Below are 27,100 nucleotides of genomic sequence, written 5' to 3' on the forward strand. Positions count from 1 at the left end.
TAAACATGGGAAACGTATCATGTTATAGCACTGTCATTGGTTCGAAAAATTCCTGAATTGCGACTAATTTTTTGAGCCGTAGAGACTAGATTTCAGACTAGAGAGAGTATTCGCTTCATTGCTTCAATAGGAATTAGCTGGGGGGCGGGGGGGTTTAGGTGCAACTAATACAGGGGTGTGTGGGGTATAGTATACCCACCAGGATAAGCGGTAGGTGCGAGATTAATAAATGGTTCAAAATGGTGAGTTTTACGGATTTGTGAGGGATATTTTATTAATCCTTCCACTATTCTATTAGTAATATCAATCCAATTAAGTAAAATGGATTAAACTTAAAATTTCACTGAGCTCTGGGGAGCTCTTTTATCCCCCAAAACGCCCCCTCGCTGCCAAAATATTGAATTGAAGCCTGAGCCCATTAATGGGCTCAGGCTTCAATTCAATATTTTGATATATTAATTCCCATTAATGAGTATGCTTAGAGAGAGATATTCCATTGAATCCCTAACTCAACCGTATTTCATCATGTTTGAAGGCAAAAGTATTTATCGCGGCTCTCGCTTTCCCATCATCACTTTATATTTGAAAATGATATAATAAACCGGTCGTTAATTTTATGCCGCCATTTTCATTATCTCCACATCCTATAAAAAGGGTCAATCCATTATGTGAGAGACGTTGATGATATAAAATCTGCTGATAAAACGCATTTGTTAAAGAATGTTTCGATGCGTGGTGCGAAAATGTAACTTCAAATCACGCTCCAAATTAGTCCCACGTTGTTTCAGACGTTCCATTGGCCCGCACCACGGTCCGCTCCATCAGCTCCGGAAGTTCGATATGAATGCGACATCGAAACCACGAAAATCATCTCACAAAAGAGGATCCAACATTCGGATTATGTGTTGTCATCCACCGCACATTTAATCGATTCACAAAAGTCGCCACTCGCGTCGCTAACAGACAAAGAGATTCGGCTTTCCGTAATGAGGTATATTTAGGGATTTTAACCAAATTTATATACAAAATGATGTTATCCATGAAACTCATAGCTTTTCAATGTTAATCCTTGCAATTAAAAACATTCTAATGCAAATTTTGGAAAAAGTGGATCGCATTGCACTCATCTCCGCACCGCGGACATTTTTGAAAACTGATTTAAATGCGACCGAAGGGGCAACAGAAATCAGCATTAAATGGGATGGAATAGAGCCTCCTGTATGCAGTCCCCTTGGTCGAAACTATCGACTGCTCAGAAGAACGACCAACATCAACAACAACATGAGCATAACGATTTTCAAAGTCATCATGTACGGCGGTTCAAGATGAAAGCTTGATTTGATCCATTTGTTTTGCGCAGGTTGGAGTGCTATTAATATTTCCGCGAATAATATTTTTAAAAGTTATTCTATTCCGTGATTCGATGTAAACTATGCGTTAAACTTATCATTTACGCATGGAGAACGAAGACGAGTTTCGAAGTGAATTTGCGCAAGAGTCGTAAGTGTTTCAATATGTTTATCCTCGTGGCATGGGTGGAAAAAAACTGAAAAAAGCGTATTAATTAGTTCTATGACTTATAAATACGCCTAAAATTTCGTAAATAATGCTCTTAACTCCACTTTTGTACCTTGCAATCACAGTATGTAATGTACTGTTGAAAGTGATACACGGTAGCTTTTGTGTATTTGCGAATGAAATATGGGAATGTCTTATCGAAATATGTGGAGATTATTTTCACTGTAATCCAATAAGGCATGGTATATTGTTGTTAGTCCCTGGATTGTGGAATAGAAACCGATAAGTGTTGATTGTAATTATTGTGATCACCCACAGATGTACGTGTAAAGGTGGAATGCCCCAACTTTCACTATGTTATGTTACAGTTATTTTTATCTAGATTTATTTGAAAATTCCGTGGATGAGACTGAAAAATTTGATACTTCTGTGGTCTTAACAGTCCACTCTGTTTGTCTTCCTCATGTGAGGGACAAAAGGATTGTTTACTTATTAGAAACTGGATAAAAGTTGAAAGCCTTTATTGCTATTTAACCCTTGTTTGATACACTCATGTAGTTAGGAAATGCGTTAGCTAGCATGTGGACGTTGACCATGATATAATGGTTTCACAATAGCGCAAAGGGTATTCCCTTTTGATTTCTTATTCCTGAGAGATGTATCTTTATGCAGCAAGTACGGTATTTGATTTAATTTTCAGCCATATATTCCGTAATAGTATAGAAAAGAATCAACTGAAAATGAATATACATCAATATCTTTAGAATTTTTATATATTTTTGTTTTGCCTCTCATCAATGACACCAGCAATAATAACAGTGACAACCATGCTAGGATTCCACTACAACTCCTTTACAGGAACTCTTTAGCATATTCAAGACAAAAGACAAACACTAAAAACAATTTAAGAAATTGACTTTATTTTGGACACACTTTCAACCCAGAATGTATAGAATAAGGGATGAAGTCATACGGTTATAATTTTAATTTTTCTTCTTAATTCAGGATCTTTACTGTGGGGTCATTGATGCGGAAAATGTTGGTTTGGTGACATCAATTGAGCGAGTAGTCGAACATGTTTTCATGGAGGCTTTGGCTCACCCTGGAGTTGATGGTGATGCTGAAGAGGAAAGCTGCTGTGCCACTATTCAAAATCAACTGCTACCTGGACTGAGATCCTTTTGTAGTGCATTACGTGGTACTTATACTTTCTTTTTGAAAACATTCATCATAATTATATTGAGAGTAAAATTATGAATGGTACTCATTATTTCTTTGTTATAGTTTGTGAAGAGGTTTGTGAGCAAGTGAATCTTTTTGAAGATGAATCTAAAGGATCTGATCTAAATAGATCTCCTAAAAATATGGAGGAAGCGCAGGAGATGTCAAAAGTTCCAGAAGATGTTGCAAGGTTTGAAGAATTAGCAAAAATATGGATTAAAAGAGTAAATGAGGTTAGTATTCTACTTGACAGCCTGTCACTTGAATCATTTTCAAGTACCCTTACATAGGCGGGTTTAGGGGAGGGGCATGTATTACCCCTCCAGATGCTTAAAAAATAGACAAGATTTTTAATATGGTTATCATTATATTTGTTTTGTTTTCTGAATTACAGAGCCTCAATCATTAAATTTCATATTCATTAGTCTCATATTAAAATAAAGAGAATATTTCGTACTCTATGTGTTGTATGTTGTTTTTAATCTCATATATGAGAAGACTGAACGTTTGCCTGTCAGACCCTTGTGTCCCCCAGAAATAAATCCTGGATTCACCCTTGTACCCTAATATATATATTCTAACCTTCTAATCTAATAAGAAGTTATTGCTCATATGAAGATTTGTAAGTAAGTTTTTTTTTTCTTTTATTTGTGTCTATAAATTTTTTTACTGCGTTATCTTGCACATTATGGATTTTATGTGTCCCTGTAGACATCTCGAATTTGTGACCATTCCTTGGTCTTGTCGGAAAGAATGAGTTGAGGAGTGTAAGGATGACTATGGACTACAACAAGAAAATTGGGGATAGAGGGTGGGAAGTGGGAGGGGAAGGAGAAAAGGATGATAGAAATTTTTGGGCCCTTTTAAGACCAGAGTGATTGAATGCATGGTGCAGCCACATGCATGACTGCTCCAAGGTTTTCAATTCTGGCAGTGAGGCAGAGGTTGGGATTAGGCAAGTATTCCTAGGCTGAAACATTTGTCAAAATCTAAACTGTGAGAAAAAGTGTGGGTAGGGACGGGAAGCGAGGCAATATGGGAAGAAGGATTGCAAGAGGTACAGTACTTGTTATATGTTAATCTGGAGGTTAAGTAAAGTGGTTGTTCAACCAATGTAAAAGGTGGGGCTAGAATTGTGTAAAAGGATTTAAATGGCGTTATATTAAGTTGTGTGGGTGGGGGATGGAGTAAAAGGTAGCAAAAATGCGAGAAATTTTTTAGTGATTGGGGTATGAGAAAGCAACAATTGTGACGGGGGAATAGGTTTGAGTAGGTAGAGGTTTGGTTGTTGAATATTGAGAGTGGTCTGGTAGTTTTAAAGATGGAAGAGAACCACCCAATGGTTGAAAACTGCATTGAAGCTACGCAAAAACTAAACTTCATGTAAAAAAATGGAGTGTGCATTTTCTATGGGAGGATAATTGCATAATGGGCATCGCTTATGAGTACGGAAGCATTGCTTATAAGCAAAAGGTGGGGTTATTCTATATCCAAAAGTGGTGTTATATTTTTACAAAAGCGATGTTATTTTGCCCTGAAATCGGTGATTTTTTAACATCAAAATAATTTATGTTGATTGAGAGCTATGCTTTCAGTGGCCCACCCACTGCTCTAAATTTATGATATTATTGACCGGGGATAATTTAAGTAATAATATACATGGAGTATTGACTGAATTAACCTATTTTACATACTTTATCCTTCGCGTATCCATATATCCAGCTTACACAGAGAGAAATTACTTTTGAATGTCTGTAATTTCAAATGAAATATTGCTATTGCGATCAAGTTGTCTTCTTTTAGATATGTTCTCTTATATGTTAACACAGTGCTATAGCAGGAAAAAAATATGTCCATATTTGCAGAGGGGATCCAAATTGCTTAAAGCCACTTAGATGCCAACGATGTCTCAGACAATTTGAGCTCCTGGATTGCTTTAATTATGTCCACTGAACCCCGGCAATTTTGCTTTTGTAGTAATTTCTGTAATTCTCCCAACCACAACATCAACTTCTCTAATCTCCATTGATTCGAGGCCATGAATATTTTGTCTTTAAGTCAGGGTTCATGTCTGTAGTCCCCATGAAATTCAGGCCGCTTACAAACGAGACATCTATCTCGATTTCACAGCGCTGTTCGTGAACGGCGGCCCGCGAAAATTCGTTACTTCAGAAAGCAGCCAATGCAGTGAAAAAAATATGGCTTAAATATATGCCTCAAAAATAATTTCGTGGGAGAAGCGTGGGCAGAAGAAAAAAAATGATGAAAATCGCGTCAGAGTTGGTGAAAATCGCCCATGAATTGGAGAAAATCGCTATTGACACGAAATTCGCGTATTCGCGGGAAAACCCCGGAATTAGCGCTAAAATTCGCGTCATCGCATTTACGACTTTTGCATGTCCCTACTTATAAGATGTCGAAGAGGAACACAGACAAGCATTGCCAGGAATGTTGCAAGGTAGACGTAGGGCAATGAGGGATGCCGTATTCTACAATAATATGCATATCATATTCCTCTATTATATCATAAATGATTGCTTAGACTTAAAAACTGAGTGCCCTACATCTATGTTTTACTCTTAGAAATGTTTTTTGTACATTAGTTTCTAATAGCAATTTCAGTTAATGCACTCCTGTTTAATACTTGTTACCTATTCTGTGACCTCAAATTATATCATGCAAGTGCATTTCCTTTTACCTTTATTGAGTACTTTTATCTTACACTTCTAGTTCCTAAGTAGTATTAGTGTGAAGACTGCTTTTTCTTAGTAAAGTTAGTGAAACTCTTCCTAAGTACTGATAAAAAATTCTCAAGCTGATTATAATAGAGAAATAACATTTCTCTACGTTTAGGTTCTAATGGAAAGTGAGCAGCTCCGAAGAGAAAATGATGCTAGTGGACCACAAGATGAACTTGAGTACTGGAAACGTAGAGGTGCCCAGTTCTCACAAATTGTTGCCCACTTGCAGGCTCAAGAGGTACTGTGAAAGTACAAGTGTAATGGGGTAGTGTTATAAGATCTGATGTTTAATTAATAGTTTCTGTTTTGCTGCTTCATCGTTTGGCTTTCTATATTTTAGGTACAAATGGTTTTGCTGTGTCTGCAATTGAGCCACTCAAGAATTTTCAAACAGTGGCAGGAAACTGACAAGAAAATAACTTTCTGTTATAATGAAGCTCGTGACAATGCTAAATTCATTCAAGCAATGGAAAAATGTTGCCATTGCTTATATTTGCATGATCCAGTAAGTTGAACTGATTCACTTTAATTCAATTACGTATCCATTGTTTTGTTCTTTGGAAAATCGTAATTTTTTTGCTAGTAGTCACTTATTTATGATAAATAAAGGTTTCTGAAAATCTCCTTGAGGATGATTTATGTATAACTTGATTAGTGTCTAGATTTTGCACCTACAATAGCACCCTCTCCTTTTATCAAGTTATGCCCATCAACCATTTTTCAACTGTTTATTATTGAAAAAATTTTTCATTCTGAATGAATTATCCATCCACTCTGCCACTTCTTTCTATGTATAGTGCAGCTTATAAAGTGTTATGTTAATTATTATCATCCTCAGTATTAGCTTCACAGGCCTATGTCAAAAGTGTTGAATGTAGCAAGTTGGGTTGTTTGTTACCTAAAAGCTGCTTGTTCTTGAACTGAAGCTCTTTGGAAACCTTATGGCCCCTATGGAAAAACCTTTTTTTATTATTTCAATGACTCCTTAATTTTGGGAAATTTGGGGTTCCGTTGAGAGAGGGAGTACATTTCAGAGAGGTCTGCTTCAAGACAGCCTATCTTCAAAAGTGATGCGGGGTTTCAAACTATGCTCCCACACAGTGCTTCTTTGCCCTTCATCCCCTGTAGGCTAGTTGAGAGCAGGTATTGAAACAGCCACCTATCCAGTGCTGTAGTTGGGCTAGTACGGCGTACCCCTTAAAATCCAAACTCGTTATAAGTGTAGGGGTTAAAATACCTTCACGGCCGGATGTATAATACATGTTCAGCTGTTGGAATTTTTGGTGAGTACCGCCTAATTTTTTTTCCAACTACAGCACTGCACCTATCTAAATGGTAAGGTTTTACCCTCATTTTCAATTTTTCCCCCAAGTACAAACAACCCACTTTTGGCCACCATTATGTGACTTTGAGTGCCATAAGCTTTCAAATAATCTCTAATGCCTATTTTTAGAAAGCAGTTGCATATTCTTTACTAAAACTTAATAAAAGTATGTTTGTATAATTTCATTTCAGGTGAAAATGAAAGATTCCCTCTTGAGCCTGTTACAAACTGTTCGGCTCATTCACAGTGTCTCTCAGTTTTATAACACATCTGAAAGAACTTCATCACTTATGATTAAGGTAATTATTTTGTATTTGACTGGCTGTTGTTTAATTTACTTCAGAGGGCTATAGTAAACCTACCAAATAGATCTTTATACTAAATAAATTTCCCCACTCTTTCTCTTGTTGTGGTTCAATGCAGTGAAAAGTTAAAAATTCCCTTTAAAGTTCCTAGTTAGTGCAGCTATCTATGAAAAAGCTGAGTGTGCAGGCCCATATTGTGGGTTAAGTGCATGTCCCTACGTATGTAATTACTCTAGCAAAGGGGCAAGCATTTTTTATTTGATTTTGAGTAGAGGCATCGATATTCATAGCTTTTGCAAAAATTTGGCATTCAAAAATATGTCATTGAAAATACCATAAAGATATGAAATTATATTTAATTTTGTTCAGATAAATCATTAATGAAATATAAAAATAAGAATCCCCACATGGACTGAATGCCAGTCGTATGTTGTTTGTATTTACAAAAGCAAAAAAAGAAATGGTAGGATCATTTAATAGATGGCAAACACAATAGTGATTTTAAGCCAGATATCCTACACTCAGAAGGAAACAGGAGGAGACTCGATGCCCTGGAAACGTTGAGGATTATACAACATTTAAAGAACAACACCCCCCTTGCCAACGAACAAGTGCTCCCCTCCCACTCCCCTCTCTTTTCCATCCCCATCAATGAACTCCTACAGTGACAACCTTTAAATTTTCAAGTACCTATCCACCTGTGTGCCGTTAAACTTTCCAAGAACGAATACTAAGCAGTGCCTTTACCAAAATTCCCCCAGTGACCCATGTCCTTCAGGGAAATCATTAACCCATACCAGCACCTTCCACAGCCGGACTCAACGACCTCCCATAGACTATTGTGATTTAGAAAACTCAATGTACCCCGCTAATCCTCTCTTTCTTCCCCAACACCGCCACCTTCTTTAGCTCTCGTCTCCTCGCCCACTTTAACCCCGCCCTCCCCTGGCTGGTCACATACCTATCCTCACAGGAAAAACCCTCGTCCCAAATCAAGGCTGCCCCTTTCCCCCACCCCCTCCCCCTATTTCAGTCCGTGTTTAACCCCCACCCCCGCTCTTTCAACCAGTCTTTTTCCTTTCCGATAGATGTCCTCACAGTCACTTGTGTACTTTGTGTATAAATGTATGATGCATGCAAGATCAGTCACCTGACGATGTAACCAAGTTACGAAACCCGGGTCGTGCCCATAATTAAATAACAGTGAACCTTACAAAGTTTTATTTCCTTACTTCCAATATGGAGAGGTTTTACAAAGTAAAGCCTGAAGTTATTAGTTATACTCTTCATTAGGGCTGAGAGATCATTAAATGTTTAGAATGCTGGCAGTGCAAATTTAACTCAACTAATTAGACTATCATAGTAGATAGGTGAAAAATCACAGATAAAGCTGACTTAGTTGATGATTAGTCTACACAGTTATATTTATGAATAGGATACCCAATATTGCAATAATGTCGCTGAAACTCCAAATCTACTCTATACCCTACTCATCTCCTGGTTTTTTTAGGCATAATGCAAAAATGCTAAAATTGGAGCTGTAAGTAAGCAAATGGAAAAGCTGTTATGTTTTCAAGTTCTTTTCCAGTACCTTTATTTCTCCTAAAAAAAATCAATAAGTCTATAATTCCCTATTTTTTCCATGTAGTCAGCTAACTCTCCTCTCCTTTTGCAATTTTAACCCAACACCTCATGTACCCTATTTTATACCAGCAAAACTGTCCTGAACACTACTAACACCTACACCCTAGTGCTACTCTGATTGGTAGTACACCAATGGTAGTTTCATAACTATTCCTAGTCCAAAACTAATGTATTCTTTTTTCCCAATTAGATCACTAATCAAATGATTGAAACATGTAAGAGCTATATAACTTGCCGGGGAAAGGAAACAATATGGACACAGTCAAGGGATGATGTCCGTGAAAGACTGAGGCACTGTGTCCAACTTAATCGAATCTACCGAGAAACATATTACACAGTGAAAGAGGAGCAGTTTCTTCCTGGTCGCATTCCTTTTGGCTTCTCTGAGAATTATGTCTTTGGAAAGTTTGACTCATTTTGTGAGAGACTAAACAACATTATATCTTTGTTTGACCTTATTGATGACTATAATTCCCTGTTTGAAAGAAGAATGGAGGGTAAGTTAATTCCTGAATCCACATTTCTTAATGTATGATTTCCAATTGCATAACTTAAAATGAGGCATTTAGATACGTGCATCACTCAGTTGATGCTAATTTTCAAATGGAAATGACTAATGAGAAGTATCTTCTACTTTCAGGCTTGCTCTTGGGAGAAGGTGGGTCTTCATTACATTTTTGTGGAAAATTAATAGTAGATTTTATCCCTTGTGATATGTTATTGAAGCACAAAAAATAAACTAAATACAAATTTTTAAAGTCTAATGCTTGCTTGTGTTCGTATGGCATACTGGTTATTTTTAACACTGATTGTTAAGGTTGTCCTTAGTTTTCCTGTGGTGATTCCTTTCTCGTGCTTGAATTATTTGTGATACATATTTCCAATGTGATCATAAACTATGGGGGAGATCAAAAATTACTTCAACAAAATGAAAGCTAAGGGTTAACCAAAATGTCGCCCATAACAGAGTAGGACTGCAGACATTGGCATTATAGTACTAATGGACCTTGTGTTATAAATGAGTAATGAATGACTAGATGTATAATAATCAATTTAAATAATCAATATGTAATAATCAATCAAAAGTCAGGGGGTCAATTAGAATTCTTTTTCTTGTCCCTCAACTGCTCTAGGGAATCGACCAAATCAATTTTACACTTAATGTGAATAAGACGGTTGATTTTTTTACCCTAAAAATGCTGATGTCTGTAAAAGGCTTGTGCATGCCAGGCATTTTAAACATCTAAACTCATCTGAATTTGTGAAGATGATCCCTTGCGCCAGCTTTATAATACAAACATGATGGTCAGCTTAGTGTCGTACCACTTTTCACCTGTTCAAAGTGATGATGAGCTTCTGAGGAACAAATTAGATGGAAAAGTAGAGAATCTCTCTGATCATGCTCGCCCCTCCCATACAATTCATTAATCCTCCAGTGCAATAGGGTTGCTATTGAAGGCTCATACTGGTCCTTGATTGAATAGTAGGGGATAGCTAATGGTTTCATGTATCCAAGAATGTCATATTAGATTTTTATATCACATTGTTTCATACATTTCAGTTAGATATAAATACTGAAGCATTTTTCCACTTTTTAAATGAGAATACCTAGATTGAAAACATGGTCTTGTTTTTCCTTTTATCCTCAAAATCACATCGTTCTTAGTGTTTCCTTGCTTGCTAAATGTGATGGAATTGTGATTATGTATCAAACACCTATTTACATTTGTGCAATCCTTAATTTCAGCCTTGGAGGAAGCAATGAAAACATTTGATGATGCCAAGAAAGGTGTGACTGCAAAGAATTATGATTATTTAGACCACCGCAACAAGGAGTTTGATAATGACTTACAGAATTTTTTGGTGCAAACTGATCAACTCAAAGAGAGTATTAGTGAGTTAATAGAAAGTAATTTTGCTAATGTTTGGGAAACTCCTCAGGGAATTAGGTTTCTGCTGAGATTTGAAAAGGTATGTTTGATATTGAGTATTATATTGTGTCGAACAATAAAGTGAATTTATGGCTTAGCCTATAGTCATATCATTTACAACTACTGATTTTGGCAAATATTGAAGACTTATAATCTTGGTTTTTTACTGAATTGGTAATGGCTATTCAGTTTTTATTTCAACTTAATCACTTCATTATCCAACTGAGCTGAGATCAATCTTAACTCTGACCAATCTAAATAGAGAAATTGAGCTGACTGAGTGCATTGTGTTTACTAACATGGATTTGACATAGAGATCTTAACCAATTGACTCTTTTCTGTTTGTTTCCCTTACATGTGTTCATATTTTGCATTATATCTCTTTTTAAAGTGCTGTCTAAATGGAAGTTTTACCATGTGTTATTCCTTGGAGCGTAAGATTAGAATGCCTGGAATTTATTTCAAATATCTTTGCGACTGGAAGGCAGGCTCGAGTATTTTGGGGGTTGAAGGCTGAGGGCATGTGACTTCATGAAAACAAACCAAAGTGTGATAGGTGGTGCCCAGCCTCCAGGAAATCTAGTCGCTTTCAGACCCCGGTGGTGTACATTTCGTAAGTCAGTTGCATTTTCAAATGTCTGTTGCCTTTGTTCCCTTGTCATCCCATGGTGATTGCTCTCCAATGGCCCTTTAAAATGCTTAAAATAAGAAATCCGAGCAGGAAATGAAAGGAATGGGAAGGGATTAGTGAGTTAATAGAAAGTAAGTTTGCTAATGTTTGGGAAACTCCTCAGGGAATTAGGTTTCTGCTGAGATTTTTAAAAGGTATGTTTGATATTGACCCTTTGACCAACAAGCTAGACTTCCCACAATTTCTAATGAGCCGCATGGTGGCTGGTGGATAGAAGGTTTTTGAGACAGTCTTTCATTTCTATTTGCTGACAAAGTCTTTTGAGAAAACATGGAAATGCCCATCTCTCTCTCTCCCCATCTCGCATCCCTAAAGTTGCAGGTCCCACTTCCTTCCACAATGTGGCTCAAAATATTCCGAGCTTGGATAACTGGCCAGTCGCAAAAATATTTTGAAAGGATTTTAACAAAGTGAAGGGAGGTCATTGGTTGGGAGTTATTGTTGCTAACTTTCAATATAAATGATTGGATAAGTAGTTTCAAATGGTCAAAGCCACCTTTTAACATCTTTGCCTTATTTTAAACCAAAATTGCATGCTATGGACGATTCCACATTCACTAAAAACAGTGTTTTTGCTCAAGAAAGTGGTCATCAGATGACAAAGAGGAAATTTTATGTGCAACTAGGCTAAATCAGCTTGATGTGTTTACCACTCAGACTGGCCCCAGATTGGCTCAAGTCAACATTTTAGACTGGTTTCAAGATTGAGCTCTCTCGCCCTCTTAATTGTTTTACATGTCAAACCCATCTCACTATATACATTTTTGGGGATCCATAGGTTAGCGAAAAAATTCCTCTGTCCCACATGGATGAAAAGTATGATAGAGTGTTAAAATATTGTGAGAAAGAGGTTGATCGAATATTGAAGATGTTTCGAAGGCAAAGGGATGACCCCCCGCTACCACGTTATTTTCCTCCAATTGCTGGTAGGTGGTTTCATTCTTATTTTGTGTATATCATTAATGAGTCAATGAAATGTTAAAAAAATATAAATATATGTGCTAATTATGTTTTCAGGTCGTATAAAATGGGTCAGATCATTGAAAAGCCACTTGGAAGATATGGTTGAGAGCATTTCATCTCATCCTGTGCTGAGAGTTCTGCCCACCACCTCGGAACTCCTTCGGAAGCATACTGCTGTGTGTGCAACATTGACCACCTATGAAAATGAAGTGACCACCATATGGATGAATCATAATGTAAGCCTGGCTTCAGTTTGAGAAATGAACTTTAGTCTATTATCTCTGAGTGAGTTTCCTCCTATATATTCTATGCATTGGGCTAAGGAAGGATTTTTAGAAACAATTTTGGGAGTTGTGTTTTAGGGGAGTTGGATACTACCATGACAGTTTCATTAATATTTGTCCTAATAGATGTACCAGTGTCCCATAATTTCTACCTAAGCATCAGAATATGTTGTGTTTAAACTACATTTTAATACCCAAATTTTCCTTTAAATTAAATGCAGAAATCATGACTCTACCACAATTACAAACAGAGATGTAAAAATGAAACACACAATTTCAGGAACTTTACAAAAATGTGATGAATTGAAACACACAAAAAGTGAAGAAAATTTTAATTTTCATAAAAGGTCTTAAGCTTCTTAGTTTGAAGTGAATATAACTGTCCGTAATCCGTACCTTCTGTAAACCTTGATCAAAATCTAAGACCCTTCAGATCAATGTTACAATGGCCCATATCAATAAAAATGGTAACTTTCCTGGAGGATGGTTAATGCTTGTCTTAAAAAAATTAGGGTATCTGAGATTATTCGTTAGTGAATCTTCAAAAACGGGGTATGATTTCAGAATTATAACTATTATCATAAAACTGATATTGTCATGACTAACTTAGGCTTATTTCTTTTAAATTATAGGTTTGGGTGGTTGACGAGTGCCTCAGTAAAAAGATTCTCTGTCTTTGTCCTGACACTGGTCGGCTGAAAGTGAACTTAGATCAGCGAATTCGTCTTCTTATTCGTGAAGCTGGTTGTCTGGCAAAAATGTCTATTTCAATACCAATTGTTACTTTAACATTATTGTCAAAGCAAGATTACTTTACTACAGTGAATGACTCAATGCAGGTTAGTTATTTTTGTTTTTATGAAATAAAATACAGTCGGATCCGGATTTAACGTCTTCGCATTTAACGTTTTTCCGCATTTAGCGTTTATTTTTTTGGGCCCCGATTCATTCCCTATTAGGACAATGTAAAAATTATCCGTATTTAGTGTTTCCGCATTTTGCGTTTTTCCGCATTTATGGTCGTAAAAATTTGTCCCGCTCAAGATTTTTTTGCTCGATTTAACGTTTTTTCATGACGGTTCATCCAAATCTTCGAATTTATGCTCATCAACAAGAACAGTCTCATGAAAGTTTACCATGAGTCGATAGAATCTACCGGGGAACGCTTCTTCAAATGCTTTCTTCCGCGAGCGCAGCGCTGCGACCTTCTACTCGCAAGCTGGGTGATTTGTCTTCTCGTAATGTTTCGCTCCCCTTCTGATCCAAAGACCAGGCACTTTTTGTATCAGATCCGATCTAATGGAGCAAAGTCATCCTTAAACAACCTCGAACTACCTTATCCTTCACTTCTTGAACTTGACTTCGATGATACGTGACGACTGATGACACGAGTTATCCTCCGAGGGCCGCTACAATAATGTTTTCTCGTACCTAATGTTTTCAATTGATGGCTTATGCCCCTTTCAACTCTACTCCCTACGGGCAGTCCATTATTAGCCCAATATTTTTTCCAGTCGGCTACTTTCTCTTTTCAAAAGAGAAGGCCCAATATCAATTGCGCAGTTCACTACAAGATTCTTTCTGTAATCCATTCCAAGGTCAGTTTCCACGGAGGAACAGCGAAAGAGCAGAGGAAGCGTTTCCCCTGTCATGACCGTGAGTTAGAGCATTCTTTCCATGCTGAACAACATTATTTTACATCGTAATTTACATATCCCGGAGCCAATTTACCGACATGCGGCTGATTGATATCGATGTCGATTCAAAAATATCTATCTGGTGCTAATTAATGTCAAAAGAGAATGACAATCGGAGTTTTGACGAACTATCACGGTCCATGACTCAAAATAAATCGCTCATACTGGAAAAAAAATCACCGCATACTCACGGTAGAATAGATGAGCGCGGAAAAATACGAAAATCCGGCAGGTATCCCTTGGTGGTTGACTTCGACATCATACCCTGATAAAAATAAACTCCTCCATTAAGGAGAGGTTTACCCTCCATTGAGGGTACAGGAAGGATAGGTGTACCCTTCCTGTACCCTTCAGCAAGGGTACACGAAGGGTATTTTAGAACATTGGTGGGTACGCTCTCTCCTTCCTGGAGGGTACGGGAAGGGTTTGGCCAGCCTCGATGAAGGGTACAGGAAGGATAAGTGTACCCTTCCTGTACCCTTCAGCAAGGGTACACGAAGGATAGGTAAACCCTTCCTGTACCCTTCAGCAAGGGTACACGAAGGGTATTTTAGAACATTGGTGGGTACGCCCTCTCCTTCCTGGAGGGTACGGGAAGGGTTAGGCCAGCCTCGATGAAGGGTACAGGAAGGATAAGTGTACCCTTCCTGTACCCTTCAGCAAGGGTACACGAAGGGTATTTTAGAACATTGGTGGGTACGCCCTCTCCTTCCTGGAGGGTACGGGAAGGGTTTGGCCAGCCTCAATGAAGGGTACAGGAAGGGTAGGATAAAATAAAAACTAAAAATCCATAAATTAACATAAAAATTTAAAAAATCGCTAATAAACTAAATTAAACGAATGGGGATGAGTTGCAATAGTGATTGTTAAAGTTATAGGGCATAAAAAAAATTAGCCTTCACGTGGTCTTGAACCCAGGACCTACATATTACAATATCACGAACTAGAGATTAACAACCTCGGCTATCGAGGTACTTGATAGGAGTAGTTTCTCAACGGAACTTATACTACAAAATCTTAAGATGAGAATCGCACCCGGGCCTATGTGGAAGAAAGCTGTGACTTTTTTCTACCACACCTATTTCGTTTCAGAAAATAAGATCGGCATTCTAATACTGAACATCACTCTAGCGATGTCTCATTGTCAGCCACACAAATAGGTTACATCCTAAAACGTGAATGGAAGAACTTCTAAATGAGCTTTTTTCACACAATTACAGAAACTATTGTGTACAGTGGCGTAGTCAGGAATTTCGTTTGGGGGAGGGGTCCAAAACCAGGTGGGAAAAGTTTTGAAAAACAGGATAGTAAGTATTGGAATTCAACTTATTCAAACACTTTTCATAATCGAAAAAACTTCAATAGTCAAAGAAATATTTTTTAAATTCATTATTTTTTAATATTTTGATTTCTATTATGAAGGAAAATGATTGTGTTTTTATACTTCGGGGGGGCGGAGGGTCCGAACCCTCCGGACCCCACCCCTGGCTACGCCACTGAATATGTATACTATTGTTTTCCTTAAGGAAATTTTAAAGATTAGTTGTGTAGCCCGTCTATATTTGCTTTCAAAGACTGCTTACGTTCTTGTACGGAACTCAATACTCTTTAGCAGGAAAAAGTAGCTAAGGAGAGTCTTTCAGGATATGTTTTCTTCAGTTATAAATGCTAAGTCCCAAGGAAGGGTACACGAAGCATTTTTCTCTCCTTCCCTTACCCTTAATGGTGGGTAGAGGAAGGGTACACGGATGGTAAGGGAAGGAGTTCCAAGGAAGGGTACACGAAGGATTTTTCTCTCCTTCCCTTACCCTTAATTGTGGGTAGAGGAAGGGTACACGGATGGTTAGGGAAAGAGTTCCAAGGAAGGGTACACGAAGGATTTTTCTCTCCTTCCCTTACCCTTAATGGTGGGTAGAGGAAGGGTACACGGATGGTAAGGGAAGGAGTTCCAAGGAAGGGTACACGAAGGATTTTTCTCTCCTTCCCTTACCCTTAATGGTGGGTAGGGCGTGGGTTCTGCAAGGGTAACTACCCACCATGAAGGATGCCACCCTTCCTGTACCCTTCCTGTACCCACCATGGTGGAGTTTATTTTTGTCAGGGTAACCCTGACGAAATTGCCAAACTCCAGAGGCACTGACAATTTTTCTGATGAAATCCAGTTTTGTTGAAGATTAAACCTTTTCACTTAACTTAAAGTTTAGCTAATCGTTATTCAAGGTCCAACCAAATTTCATTAAAAGCTGCAGAGAAACAAGGTGAGTCGGAGTCAAGGTGATCAGCGCGCCGCGTAAACAACTTCTCCTGGTTCCATTCGACCTGCATGAGGCCGCGGATATATGACAACGAATCTGGTGCCATCATCGAGTTGAATCACCATCGACTTGTACGCATACTAGAAATAAGATTCTCCTTTTTTGGATGACCTCGAAATCCAAAATGTGCGCACGGGAGGCTTTTTAAAGGCTCATAAATCCCTCGTTTCGCCGAGGCAACAGAAAACGCTAAGTTGGTATAATTCCAGAAAATCTCCCTTTTACTAGATATTCGGTAGTTTAGATTTCGGGATTAGCGATCTTCTGCTGTCCCTTTATTTCACTCATCTTTATAGATGCAATGACGATTTTTCGAGTACCTACTTACACCTTTTCTTATTATATTAGAAATGCTATAGTCACCTACATGTCACTATTACAGAAAAAAATTTAAAATTTCATCGAGACCACTGAAATGTACGTAAAAATGGAATCACTAATGTCCATAATAATATTCCGTGTGGGAATGCTTTTCAGTTGATGCATATTAAAATTTTCTTAAAATATTTCTTTAAAACAATAGGGTGGTTTCCTATAATTTTTTTATTGCCTAAATCGAAAGATTATTACACCTGGAGAACGTATTTCACGCATTTAGATTTTTAAATGACGATATCTATTTTTCGCGATTAAATGAAAAGTGAAAATTTTCAAGCGAGCGAAAACGCGACAGATAAGTATGAATGCCGTGAAATCTCTCCGTGAGACTTATTTCTGGTTCCCGCTGCCCCCCTGTGAGGTGACCTTGAGGCGAGGCTTAGCGCTGATACGACGCAGGCTGCTAGCGGGTAGCTGAGTACCCTGCTGGCTGGTAGCGCTTGTCTTAAATAAGGATTATTAATACCTTATCAAATGAAGAAAACTTTCCGACCTTAGCCAGTTTTAATAAGTGATTATTAAGACATGTTTCCCTGAGCTCTACGCCTCATGCATGCATTGGTAACCTCAGACGATGTATAACTCCCATCTTCTCGTATAGAAACTAATTGTAAGTCCCTGTGATGTCACGTGGAGTGGCATCGCATAGGCGCCAATCTGGCCCTTTTCAAATGAGGATAAAAATGGACCATTGCCATTCGTCTGAACCGCTATTTCTAAAAGGAAATAATTTGTATATTTTGAATACACTAATGGTGGGTAACGAATCGCAATCAATGCTTTTCGTTTTCTTTGATGAAGGAAACTACCCTATTATCATCCTCCCATTACTTATTTTTACTACCCATTTTTTTTAGCTGATTCCTGAAAAGTATTATCCAACCTTCATAGGGCTGAAAACACTTAATCAATGAATTTTTTGCTGCATGCAGCACCTTTTAGTTATGTAAAATAATACTTTTTATTCATAAACAGCCATTCCAATTATTACAGGCCCTAAAACCTGAAAAAAATGGCAGGTCCGCATTTAGTGTTTTTCCGCATTTAGTGTTTTAAAGTTTGTCCCCCCTGAAAAACCTTAAATCAGGATTCTACTGTAATTAGTGATGTGCAAGTACTCGAAAATTCGAGTCGAGTTGAGTAATTGGTACTAGACTCGAGTGATTCGAGTAGTATTACATATGGTAAGTCGGTTCGAGTATTTTCGGTTACCAAGCTGTCGAGGCCAGTAAGTTCAGAAATCTGCCAACAGAAAGTGTTGTAGTTATTGTTTATAAAGTCGATAAGTCGTTCTAATTCCTTGGCCAAGGCGTTTCAGCTTAAATTGTATATGTAGCAGTCAACCACTATACTAGTCGACATGGGCACCGAATACCTTTTCATCAACCACAGCCAATTGTCCAACCGTCTTCCGCCCCAGCAGCATACACGGAGTAATCAGAGTGGACCACAGCAATGCTCATACTTTCCTATGCGATACTTTAATACCCTACCATACTTTCTTTTCTCAAACACTGAGGGAATCCGTAAAAATTGTAAGGATTTCTATGGAAAAAATACAAATTTTAGGTTTTAGCAGGCAATGCCAGATTTTCCCGGTGTTTGACGTCTCAAGTGATGCCATGTTTTAGCCTTTTTGAGCACTAAGGACGTCCGATGTTAATTTTCGTTTATTCCTTTGTTGCATTTAGTTTCACTCCTGAACTAACAGAAAATAGTTGCCATGGCTCATTGAATGAAGTAAGAAATAAAGAAAACTTCTTTTTTTAATCTACAAAGCTAAAGCTAAGTTCTACAGTTCGTCCACTAAAATTCCATGAATATTCAAGATCCATATTAATCGTTGATATAACTTTTAGTAAAACTTCCCAAAGTTCCCAAGCATTGCAACTTTGGAAAGAAAGTACTTGTCCAGTTACATGAGTGTGTTGCAAAAGACATTTTTCTGCAGGCAGTAATACTGTAACATGGAGACATCAAAACCTGCTGCCTGAGTATGTTGCATGAGAATTTGAAAGGATCAATTACATATTACATGATACATTTACGTGTACAAAATTAATTGCAATTGTACAAATATCTTTGTTGAGGGTTCTTCTGAGCATTTTGGATACATACATTCACAACATATTACTAGAGGTTAATTCATTTCAACAGTGCTTATGGAACTGTTGAAGACACATTAATTTTCATTCATCTCCTAATTGCGACTCAATTACCATCAATGTTTCTCGTAATCTTTTCCTTTTCACATCAAGCCAAGCATTCGAAATCAAAAATTTGCAAGGGGATTGAAAAAAATGAGAATATGCTGGAGCATGCAGTGTGTATTGCCTAGTTCAAGAATTACCGTACTTGACTCGACTCGATACTCGAGCTCCCTTTGATAGTTTGCTGTTGCCTAACAGCTTTGGCTGTGAGCATGGGGAAGTGAGGTTAGTTTCATTAAATTTGTCATGTCTGTTTATGAAATAACCAGAACGAGTTTCATACTTGTCTGCATTGCATCATCAATAAACTTTGGTTCTTTTTCTGGCAATAATCAGTTTGGCATGAATATATTAGGGCTCTTGAAGGTTTTCCTTTATTAGGGGAGACCTGTTCTTGGTCAAACATTATCTTGTGACTTGTGGCTTGTGGCAGAATATTCATCTACCACTGACTCGCTCAGTGATTCAAGTTAGTTTGGATAGGCAAGGGTAGAACTCATTCCAGATTAAGCCTTACCATGTGAATATCACTCATTCAGGGTAGGGGGGAGTTCCTCTCCCTGGGCCACACTGGATTTTTTATTTGGGGGTGTCCGCAGGTTTCATGAGTGTTTTGAACCTGGGACCTTTCGATTGCTCTAGCCACGAGGCTATCACATTCCTGTACTTCTGCCAAGTCCTATTTATATCAAGCGCAATCCTATCCGGTGCTCCTCAAGCCTTTGATAGATAGCTCACACATTGTCACAAATGGCTTATGATGCAGAGGCAGGGAATTCCACACTGCCTTATAGACTGGAGGATGGCTATCATTTGGAGAGGTACATATTTTCTTTACCCTGCTGAAATAAGTCCCAAAGTTTCCTCTCTGGTGGATATTATCAATTTTGTGTATGAATTGGATTTAAGAAGAATTGGGTGTACACCATTGGCTTTTGTCTAGAGTTTGTCATTATGATGTAATGGCCATGTTTTCATCATTCTTTTTATGGTTTTGATATTGTGTTTCATTCATTATTCATTTATCATTCCCTTTCGTGGTCCACATAAGGTACTTTATTTCCCTGCCAATTTTTTTAGATTCAAATTGATATGTTTTGGCATGCCTCTTTATGTTTTATTAATGAAAGAGCTTCTGCAGATGAAGAAAAATAACTGAGGCCTTAGCTTATGCAAAAATTTTCCATGGAGAGGCTCATTACTTCTAGGTTTTTCTTTATAATTTTTTTAATATGAATTTGGTCAGAGATACAGAATTTCAAATGCATGTTAGTAATTTACTTAATTGATATTCTACAGCTGCTGCTGAACCAATTTCTGACCACTGTGAGAAGAGTAAAGCTAGAGGTTCGTCCTCTATTTCTTCCACAATTAGTGCGTTTGACTGCACTTCTCACTCCTGGACTCAATACCATTAAGTGGACTGATCCTAGCTGGAAGCCTTTCTATGCATCAACATTGGAAGCAGTCAAGCAGTTTGATGTTCTTGTTACAAGGTTGTACTTCTAAATCTAAAAAACCTGTCATTCAGCTCTTTGCATTGTTGTGGATCTTTATCCTTTCTAGATTTATTGTTTTTATTTATTATATTTCTTTTTTTTATTTTGAATGATTTTCATCAATAAGTAAACATTTTTTTCAGGGTCCATGATGTTTATACTAATAGAATTCTGCAAGTCCTCTCTGGCATGCAAAAAGTCACTCTCCACATACTACCAGATGAAGAGCCATGGTCAGTAGAAGAATTTGTGGAGCGCACTGAAGCCCACTGCATACAAGCTGCATTGGTATGAATGATATATTTTTGGTATGTCTCTTCTCAATGGTTAAGAAAATCAACTTAGTGATAGAAGGTCATTGGCTTCTGGTCGAACAATACGTACTGTAGAAGATTGATAATCCCGAAATCTAAATAACTGAATGATCTAAACAACGGCAGGTTTTCGAGAGTTTTTCAAAATTTCTATTATTTAAAGTTGCATGGCAGAAAATATAGTTATCTTAGTGGTTTAATTGCTGTATCAGGGCCTGGATGTCTTCATGATAATCTAGTGAGAGGTAGTCATCTAATTTGCTGTTTTCTTCTGCAAAATATTTCATTGCATGACTAGGGATACCTTGATCTTGTGATTTTCATGCAACAGAATTCACACATTAGCGTAAGATGTCTATTCCTTGAACTTTTCAGACTTAATTAGGACAGGAAAGGAAGTTTAATGAAGTGCATCGTCTCTTTCGAAGGAGATCTGCTGTTCAATGAAAAATGTGTGGCAAATGAATGATAATTGTTTATTTTCCTCCTTGACAAAACGACTGCCTACTTTTTCATTCATTGAACTCCAACAATCAGGAAGAGGAATTAAATCAACATCTTTTATCTACATGCACTCATTTTGCAGCAGTGAGAATCAAAATTTTGTTTAAAGCATGTTTCTTCAAATGTCATTTTCCCAGGTATAAGCACTTATCTAATCAGAAATTTATCTTTTTTTTGAAAATCCAATGGTGAAATAATCAGTTGCTTCAAGCACAGTAGCCTTGCAGCAGTTTTTATATCAGAAAGGTCAATCCCTTTTCACAAGTAGATGTTCTCGCGACATTTTTAACCCATCCCATTTATAATTAGGGATGGTCGGATCAGATGCCTTGAATCCAAATATCCAAGGATCTTCACCGGTTACTTCAGATCCAAATTTGCTGAAGACATCAGATCTAGATCCAAAATTTTAAATATGTTGCTTCAGTAAATGCAGTGTCGCATAAGAGAGAGTGGAAAGAGTTCTGATCCTCTCTTCACATGTGCTGTTGCACTACTTTGCTTGTCCTATTTATGAACCATTTTGTTTAAAATATCTCATAGGGATTATGCAACGGAATTTCAGGCGTGGAAAATTTTAAGTCAAAATATGGTAGGCACATTTTTTGACTTCCCAAGAGATAGAATAATCATCAAGGGAATCTCAGCCTCATAGGATAATAACCTCGTCAAAAGTAACCATGTCGCAGATTTCAGAAAACCACCCTTGGCCCTCTATTAGCCCATGTGTCTGACGTTTTTTTTTCATTTCCGAGATCACACCATAAATCATTACCTTCAAAGGAGAGTATCAAGTTATAATTTAACAAGAGAACAATTTAAGCATGTTTCATCTCTACCCCATCTCACCAACTGACCCTTTTCAGACTACCTGCTTTAATTCTCCATTTCTTCAGGACAAATGCTAGGTGAGTGACTTTCTGGACACGAAGATGTCTCTATAGCTTCAACAATTAGATGACATACACAAGATTTAAAAAAGATTGAGACCAAACGCGATGCATTTCTGACGATATTATAGTTTTTTTCAGCTTGATTGCCACTAAGTTTTCTAGTTACAACTAGACTATACTAATATTCAACATTGTCGAAACACCACAATTTTCAAAGAAACAAGTGTATCAGTTGCCCCCTCAAGCAAGTGGAGACGGACTAGAAACGCCAACTGAATATATCACGTAGCTTGCCCGGCTTTGCTTAGAGGCAACAACATCACAAAATATCAAGATCTGACATGTCCGTCCTTGACTCCCTCATTCATACTCTCATTGCTTGAAAGACAGAGGGATAGCGTTCCTTCCCCTCCACCTCTCCTTTAAAAGCTTCTGCTACCCACCCCTTCCTCTCGAGATCGCTGAGCAGTTGTCTTGTTCTGCTCCCGCACCTCATTGCACGTGAAGTCATTGTTGTTCTAAACATTGTCAAGTATGTCGCAGATTGCACAGTTGCTGATATATTGATAAAAATTTATTTAACTTTATGGAAACATTTTTATTGAGATAAGGAGAGCTCAAAGGATGCCATGTGCGTGCACTGTGGCGTAAAACTATCACGAGGAAGTGCAAAATCTACCTCACGACAGCTAAAGCATTTGCGGGTTAAAAAATGGCTAGCATGCGTTGAAAAAGTAGCAAAATTCGAGGGAGACATGGGTGATGAAAATTTGAATATTGTCAAATAACTTGAAAGCTTATAAAAATGACTTTTAATCAGTTAAAATATTAAAACATGTATGAAAATCTAAATAGCATTCCTTTGATCGCATGTACCCAGAAGAAACTTGAATAATTACTTCGTTTTATAGCAGGCAATAAAAAATGCGATCTGATGCGATGGAAAAAAAGTATCCGCTCCAGAGTTGAAAAAATCCTGTATCTGTCCATCAGTGGCATAGCCAGCAATTTTGTTTGGGGAAGGTCCAAAACGAGGGGGGAAAATTTTTGAAATACAGGGTACTAAAAAGAGGGTTTTTAAACTAGTTTTAACACTTTTTATAATCGAAAAAAACTTCATTTTTCGAATAAATCTTTTGTAAATTCATGATTTTTCAATATGTAGTTACTTTTCTTTTTGATGTAAAGTAAGTGTGCTTTTATATTTCGGGGGGTCTGGACCCCTCCCCGTGCTATGCCACTGCCTTCCGTCCCTATTTGTAATGGTGGTGGTGTTCCTAATGGTGTTTGAAACCTGGGATTGAGATAAGCAGTTCCAAGAGAGGAGTGAGAAGCCACCCTGTGCTGTGTTCTCCAGTTGTCTGTCAGGCCCCCGCCACGAAGCCCGCAGCCTAAAGGGTCTCTCTTCATAAGTGTCATGAGGACTAGTCGAAGATTGTTTATGAATTCAATCCCAAGTAGATTTTCCAAAATACTTGCGTTTTCTACACTTATAAGATTTGGTACAACTATGTACTAATATTAAATGCAAGAGTAAAAATTCACGATTATTATTATTTACGGTAATGTATTGGAAGTGGGATTACCTCTGATCAGAGGGTTCACTAATTACTGGCAAGTTTATGTTAGCAGTCATGAAAACGACGTGGCATTTGGGACTGGTGCATACTGAAAAATATGGAGGGAAAAATAATGAAGTTCTAGTCAGATTGTAGAAATGCTGTGCCATTTTTCTTCCATTTACAAGTGGTCTTATCAAGATTACTTATCTACCTTTACAAGTTACGGACAAAGAACTTTTTCAAATTTTTTTAAATCTGTTTTTAATCATGTCTATAATCATAAATTATATGAATTTGATTGGTGTTTCTAATTACTAAACTCTTTACTCAACAATACATCATTTCCACTGATGCCATGGCATGTTCCAAAAAAATGTATTTTTTTGTTTTGTGGTGTTGCCTACGTCTGGGTAACTAATCTATTCACTGGAAATATATTTTAATCAGGAATGCAACTCGTCCCAAGCATTCAGGATTATGGATCTTCTACTGTATTCACAAAATATTTGGGGGCTTAGCTTCAACACTTTAGTTCAAATGGGTTGATGCTTAGGAAGCCCTGGGTAACACACTTCGATACAGTGGATTTTGCTTTACAATATTAATCTGTTTCAAGGTTTTCTGTATTGCTTTTTAATTTTTTTATTTCCCTTGCGATAAAAATATGAAATTAAAGGGTGCTAATACTGTAATGAGTAAAGCTTCAGAGCATGAAAAAATCATTACTCAGTTGTTGTTGCCTACACAGCAGATGGAAACAAACCACCACAACTGGCAATTTTTAAAAGGAAAACAATGCCAAAGGAGAGAACACCAAGTGGCATACATATATATGCTCATCCTAAAGGTTGGATGGATGAAGATGGCATGAAAGTTGGGATTTTCAATGTGAATAAATTAAATGATAACAGAGGATCTTTGCATGTTATATGTGAACCGTAATTTTAGCTAGTTACACCCTTCCTATAAAAATATAAATAAGCTATCAATGCTTAGTGTATGACAATATATAATATCACAGAAACTTACAAATAATCTCTATTCTTTCAGGAGCTGAACAGAAAAAGTTTAATGGTAGAAGAGGCTGTGGAAGAAATATTAGAGTTGGTGAAACGTGCTGCATTGGCTTTTAAAGGAAATTCAGGCCAAGATATATTTGAGTTTTTGACTGAAGGTATTTTTATTTTATGTTAAAAATTTTTGTAAATAAAGCTTTAGTCACACTATTGAGATGTCTTGAATGAAGAGCATTAAAAAAGTTGTCGTGAATGCTAAAAATGACTATTCTAGATGACCGTTCAAGAATGATTTTTCAAAAGCCAATTTCAAGAACTACTACAAAAATGGTAGAATTAACAGGAATTTCAGTCTTAAAAGAAATAAGTGAATCACTAATAGATCCGTAAGGAAAAATATATTTTCTGTGGTTAAGTCAGTGCAGATCGCTTCAAGTAGGTACTTTTTGAGATCTCTCTTCACCCGACTGCGATCCTTTTAGTGGCTATAATGTGATTGTACTCATATTCCCTCTGCACCATATACTGTAGTGAACTGTCTACACAGGCAAGCTCCTGGCTGTGACTCATGCAATCTCTACTTCCTTCGTTTCTGCTTCCTCTACTCCCACTGCTTCACTTCTACTATTTTTTTCCTCTCCAGTTTGACCTTGACTGGTTGTAGTGTGAACATGCCTTAGTGCGATGAAATCTTAAATTCCCTCGGGCTATTTTCAACAGCATGAGAGGCCATGGCAATAATTGTGCATTTGGGATATGAAAAATTCATGGAAAGGGTACTATGCATTATTTAGAAATACCATCAGAATAAAATTAGCTATGGAGTGACGTAGTTACCTTTTGATGGAATTAACATCATTAAGAACTGATTACCTCCCGCCACACACCTATTGAGGTGGCTTGCAGGCTAGTATGTTGATGTACAATTATACTATTTTTAATGTATTCCTCTGGGAACAGAAAAGTATTAAAATTATTATACTTGAAATACTGGCCAGTGGGATTATAAAAAAGGTACTTTAAATGAATTCCCTCCATAATCTCCTTTGGTACGGAAATCTCTACACCCATACATTTTCTTTTCCAGCTACGCTGCTGGTCTACTGGTCATTGTTTATTAATAGAGAAGATGAAAATGTATTACATAATTGAGAATATTCCAAGAATGATGTTTATTTTTCATGACTTACGGAAAATAGGCTCAAGTGATGAACAAGAAGGAGTTGGTGAATCAGGTGGAGGTAATCATCCTGCAGGAGAAGGCAATGCAGCTGGGACTCAAGGGCCTTCTGAAGCTCAGGCAGCCAATTCCAAAAAGCAAGGTGGTCAGGGTGAAGGGGGTAGTCAGCAGCAGGATTGGAGTGCTGTTTGGGCCTGTTTTGATGAACCGCATACATTACTGCAACAAGCCGGAGGAATTGGTTTGTCAAAGGTATTTAAAACTTTTGATGGCACTAGTTCAGTATGATTTCTTAGTTGCTATTGTATGAGGCTGATGTAACCATTATTACTGATAAAATATGATTACTATAACTTTCACTTTGGGACAAGAAGGAAATGTAAATCCATACATAGTTACAACACTATCGCTAGTGTAACAATGACAATTTTCTTATTCATAATCTGTTTTCAATTGCCAATAAAGTATTTCCAACCTTTAGCTAGTGTAACAATGACAATTTTCTTATTCATAATCTGTTTTCAATTGCCAATAAAGTATTTCCAACCTTAAAATAGTGGCCATTCACAATGAAGCATTCAAAATAATTTAACAATGCATGTCTTGCATTGGCAAGAAGATTGACAAATACCATTGACAGTTTTCGTATGGTTTCAAATTGTTAGAAGGCCATGAAGGATTGCATATAATTAGTCATTAGACCATTGTCTACATACTTGGCTTGCTGATGAAGTTCATGCAATCATTGGCTTTCAGCAACAAGGTCTTGGGAGTAGAACCTTCTTCTTGTATCCTTTGGCCGACTTCGATAAGTCTTCTTAGTGAAAGTGGCATTAAAATGAACTATGCTGAGAACTATTGACAAAATTTTTATACTTATCATCTATGTTTCTAATAGCATAAACATCCC

At 37.4% G+C, this 27,100-nt stretch overlaps 1 protein-coding gene across 1 annotated transcript in view; it reads left to right on the forward strand.

Moving 5' to 3' along the window:
* The first annotated feature begins 1,210 nt into the window (after positions 1-1,210).
* LOC124158523 (dynein axonemal heavy chain 5) overlaps positions 1,211-27,100 on the forward strand; it is a 174,866-nt gene continuing 148,976 nt past the window's right edge. Inside the window, exons 1-16 of the mRNA XM_046533651.1 lie at positions 1,211-1,500; positions 2,524-2,716; positions 2,803-2,972; positions 5,593-5,718; positions 5,821-5,985; positions 6,996-7,103; positions 8,944-9,250; positions 9,394-9,411; positions 10,501-10,724; positions 12,154-12,301; positions 12,393-12,574; positions 13,255-13,461; positions 20,522-20,718; positions 20,865-21,009; positions 25,045-25,168; positions 26,210-26,442. Of these exons, the coding sequence (XP_046389607.1) occupies positions 2,602-2,716; positions 2,803-2,972; positions 5,593-5,718; positions 5,821-5,985; positions 6,996-7,103; positions 8,944-9,250; positions 9,394-9,411; positions 10,501-10,724; positions 12,154-12,301; positions 12,393-12,574; positions 13,255-13,461; positions 20,522-20,718; positions 20,865-21,009; positions 25,045-25,168; positions 26,210-26,442 (2,469 nt within the window). The 5' untranslated portion in view covers positions 1,211-1,500; positions 2,524-2,601. The remainder of the gene's footprint in view (positions 1,501-2,523; positions 2,717-2,802; positions 2,973-5,592; positions 5,719-5,820; positions 5,986-6,995; positions 7,104-8,943; positions 9,251-9,393; positions 9,412-10,500; positions 10,725-12,153; positions 12,302-12,392; positions 12,575-13,254; positions 13,462-20,521; positions 20,719-20,864; positions 21,010-25,044; positions 25,169-26,209; positions 26,443-27,100) is intronic.

The sequence above is a fragment of the Ischnura elegans genome, chromosome 1 (genome assembly GCF_921293095.1).
Source record: "Ischnura elegans chromosome 1, ioIscEleg1.1, whole genome shotgun sequence".
NCBI classification, from domain to species: domain Eukaryota; kingdom Metazoa; phylum Arthropoda; class Insecta; order Odonata; family Coenagrionidae; genus Ischnura; species Ischnura elegans.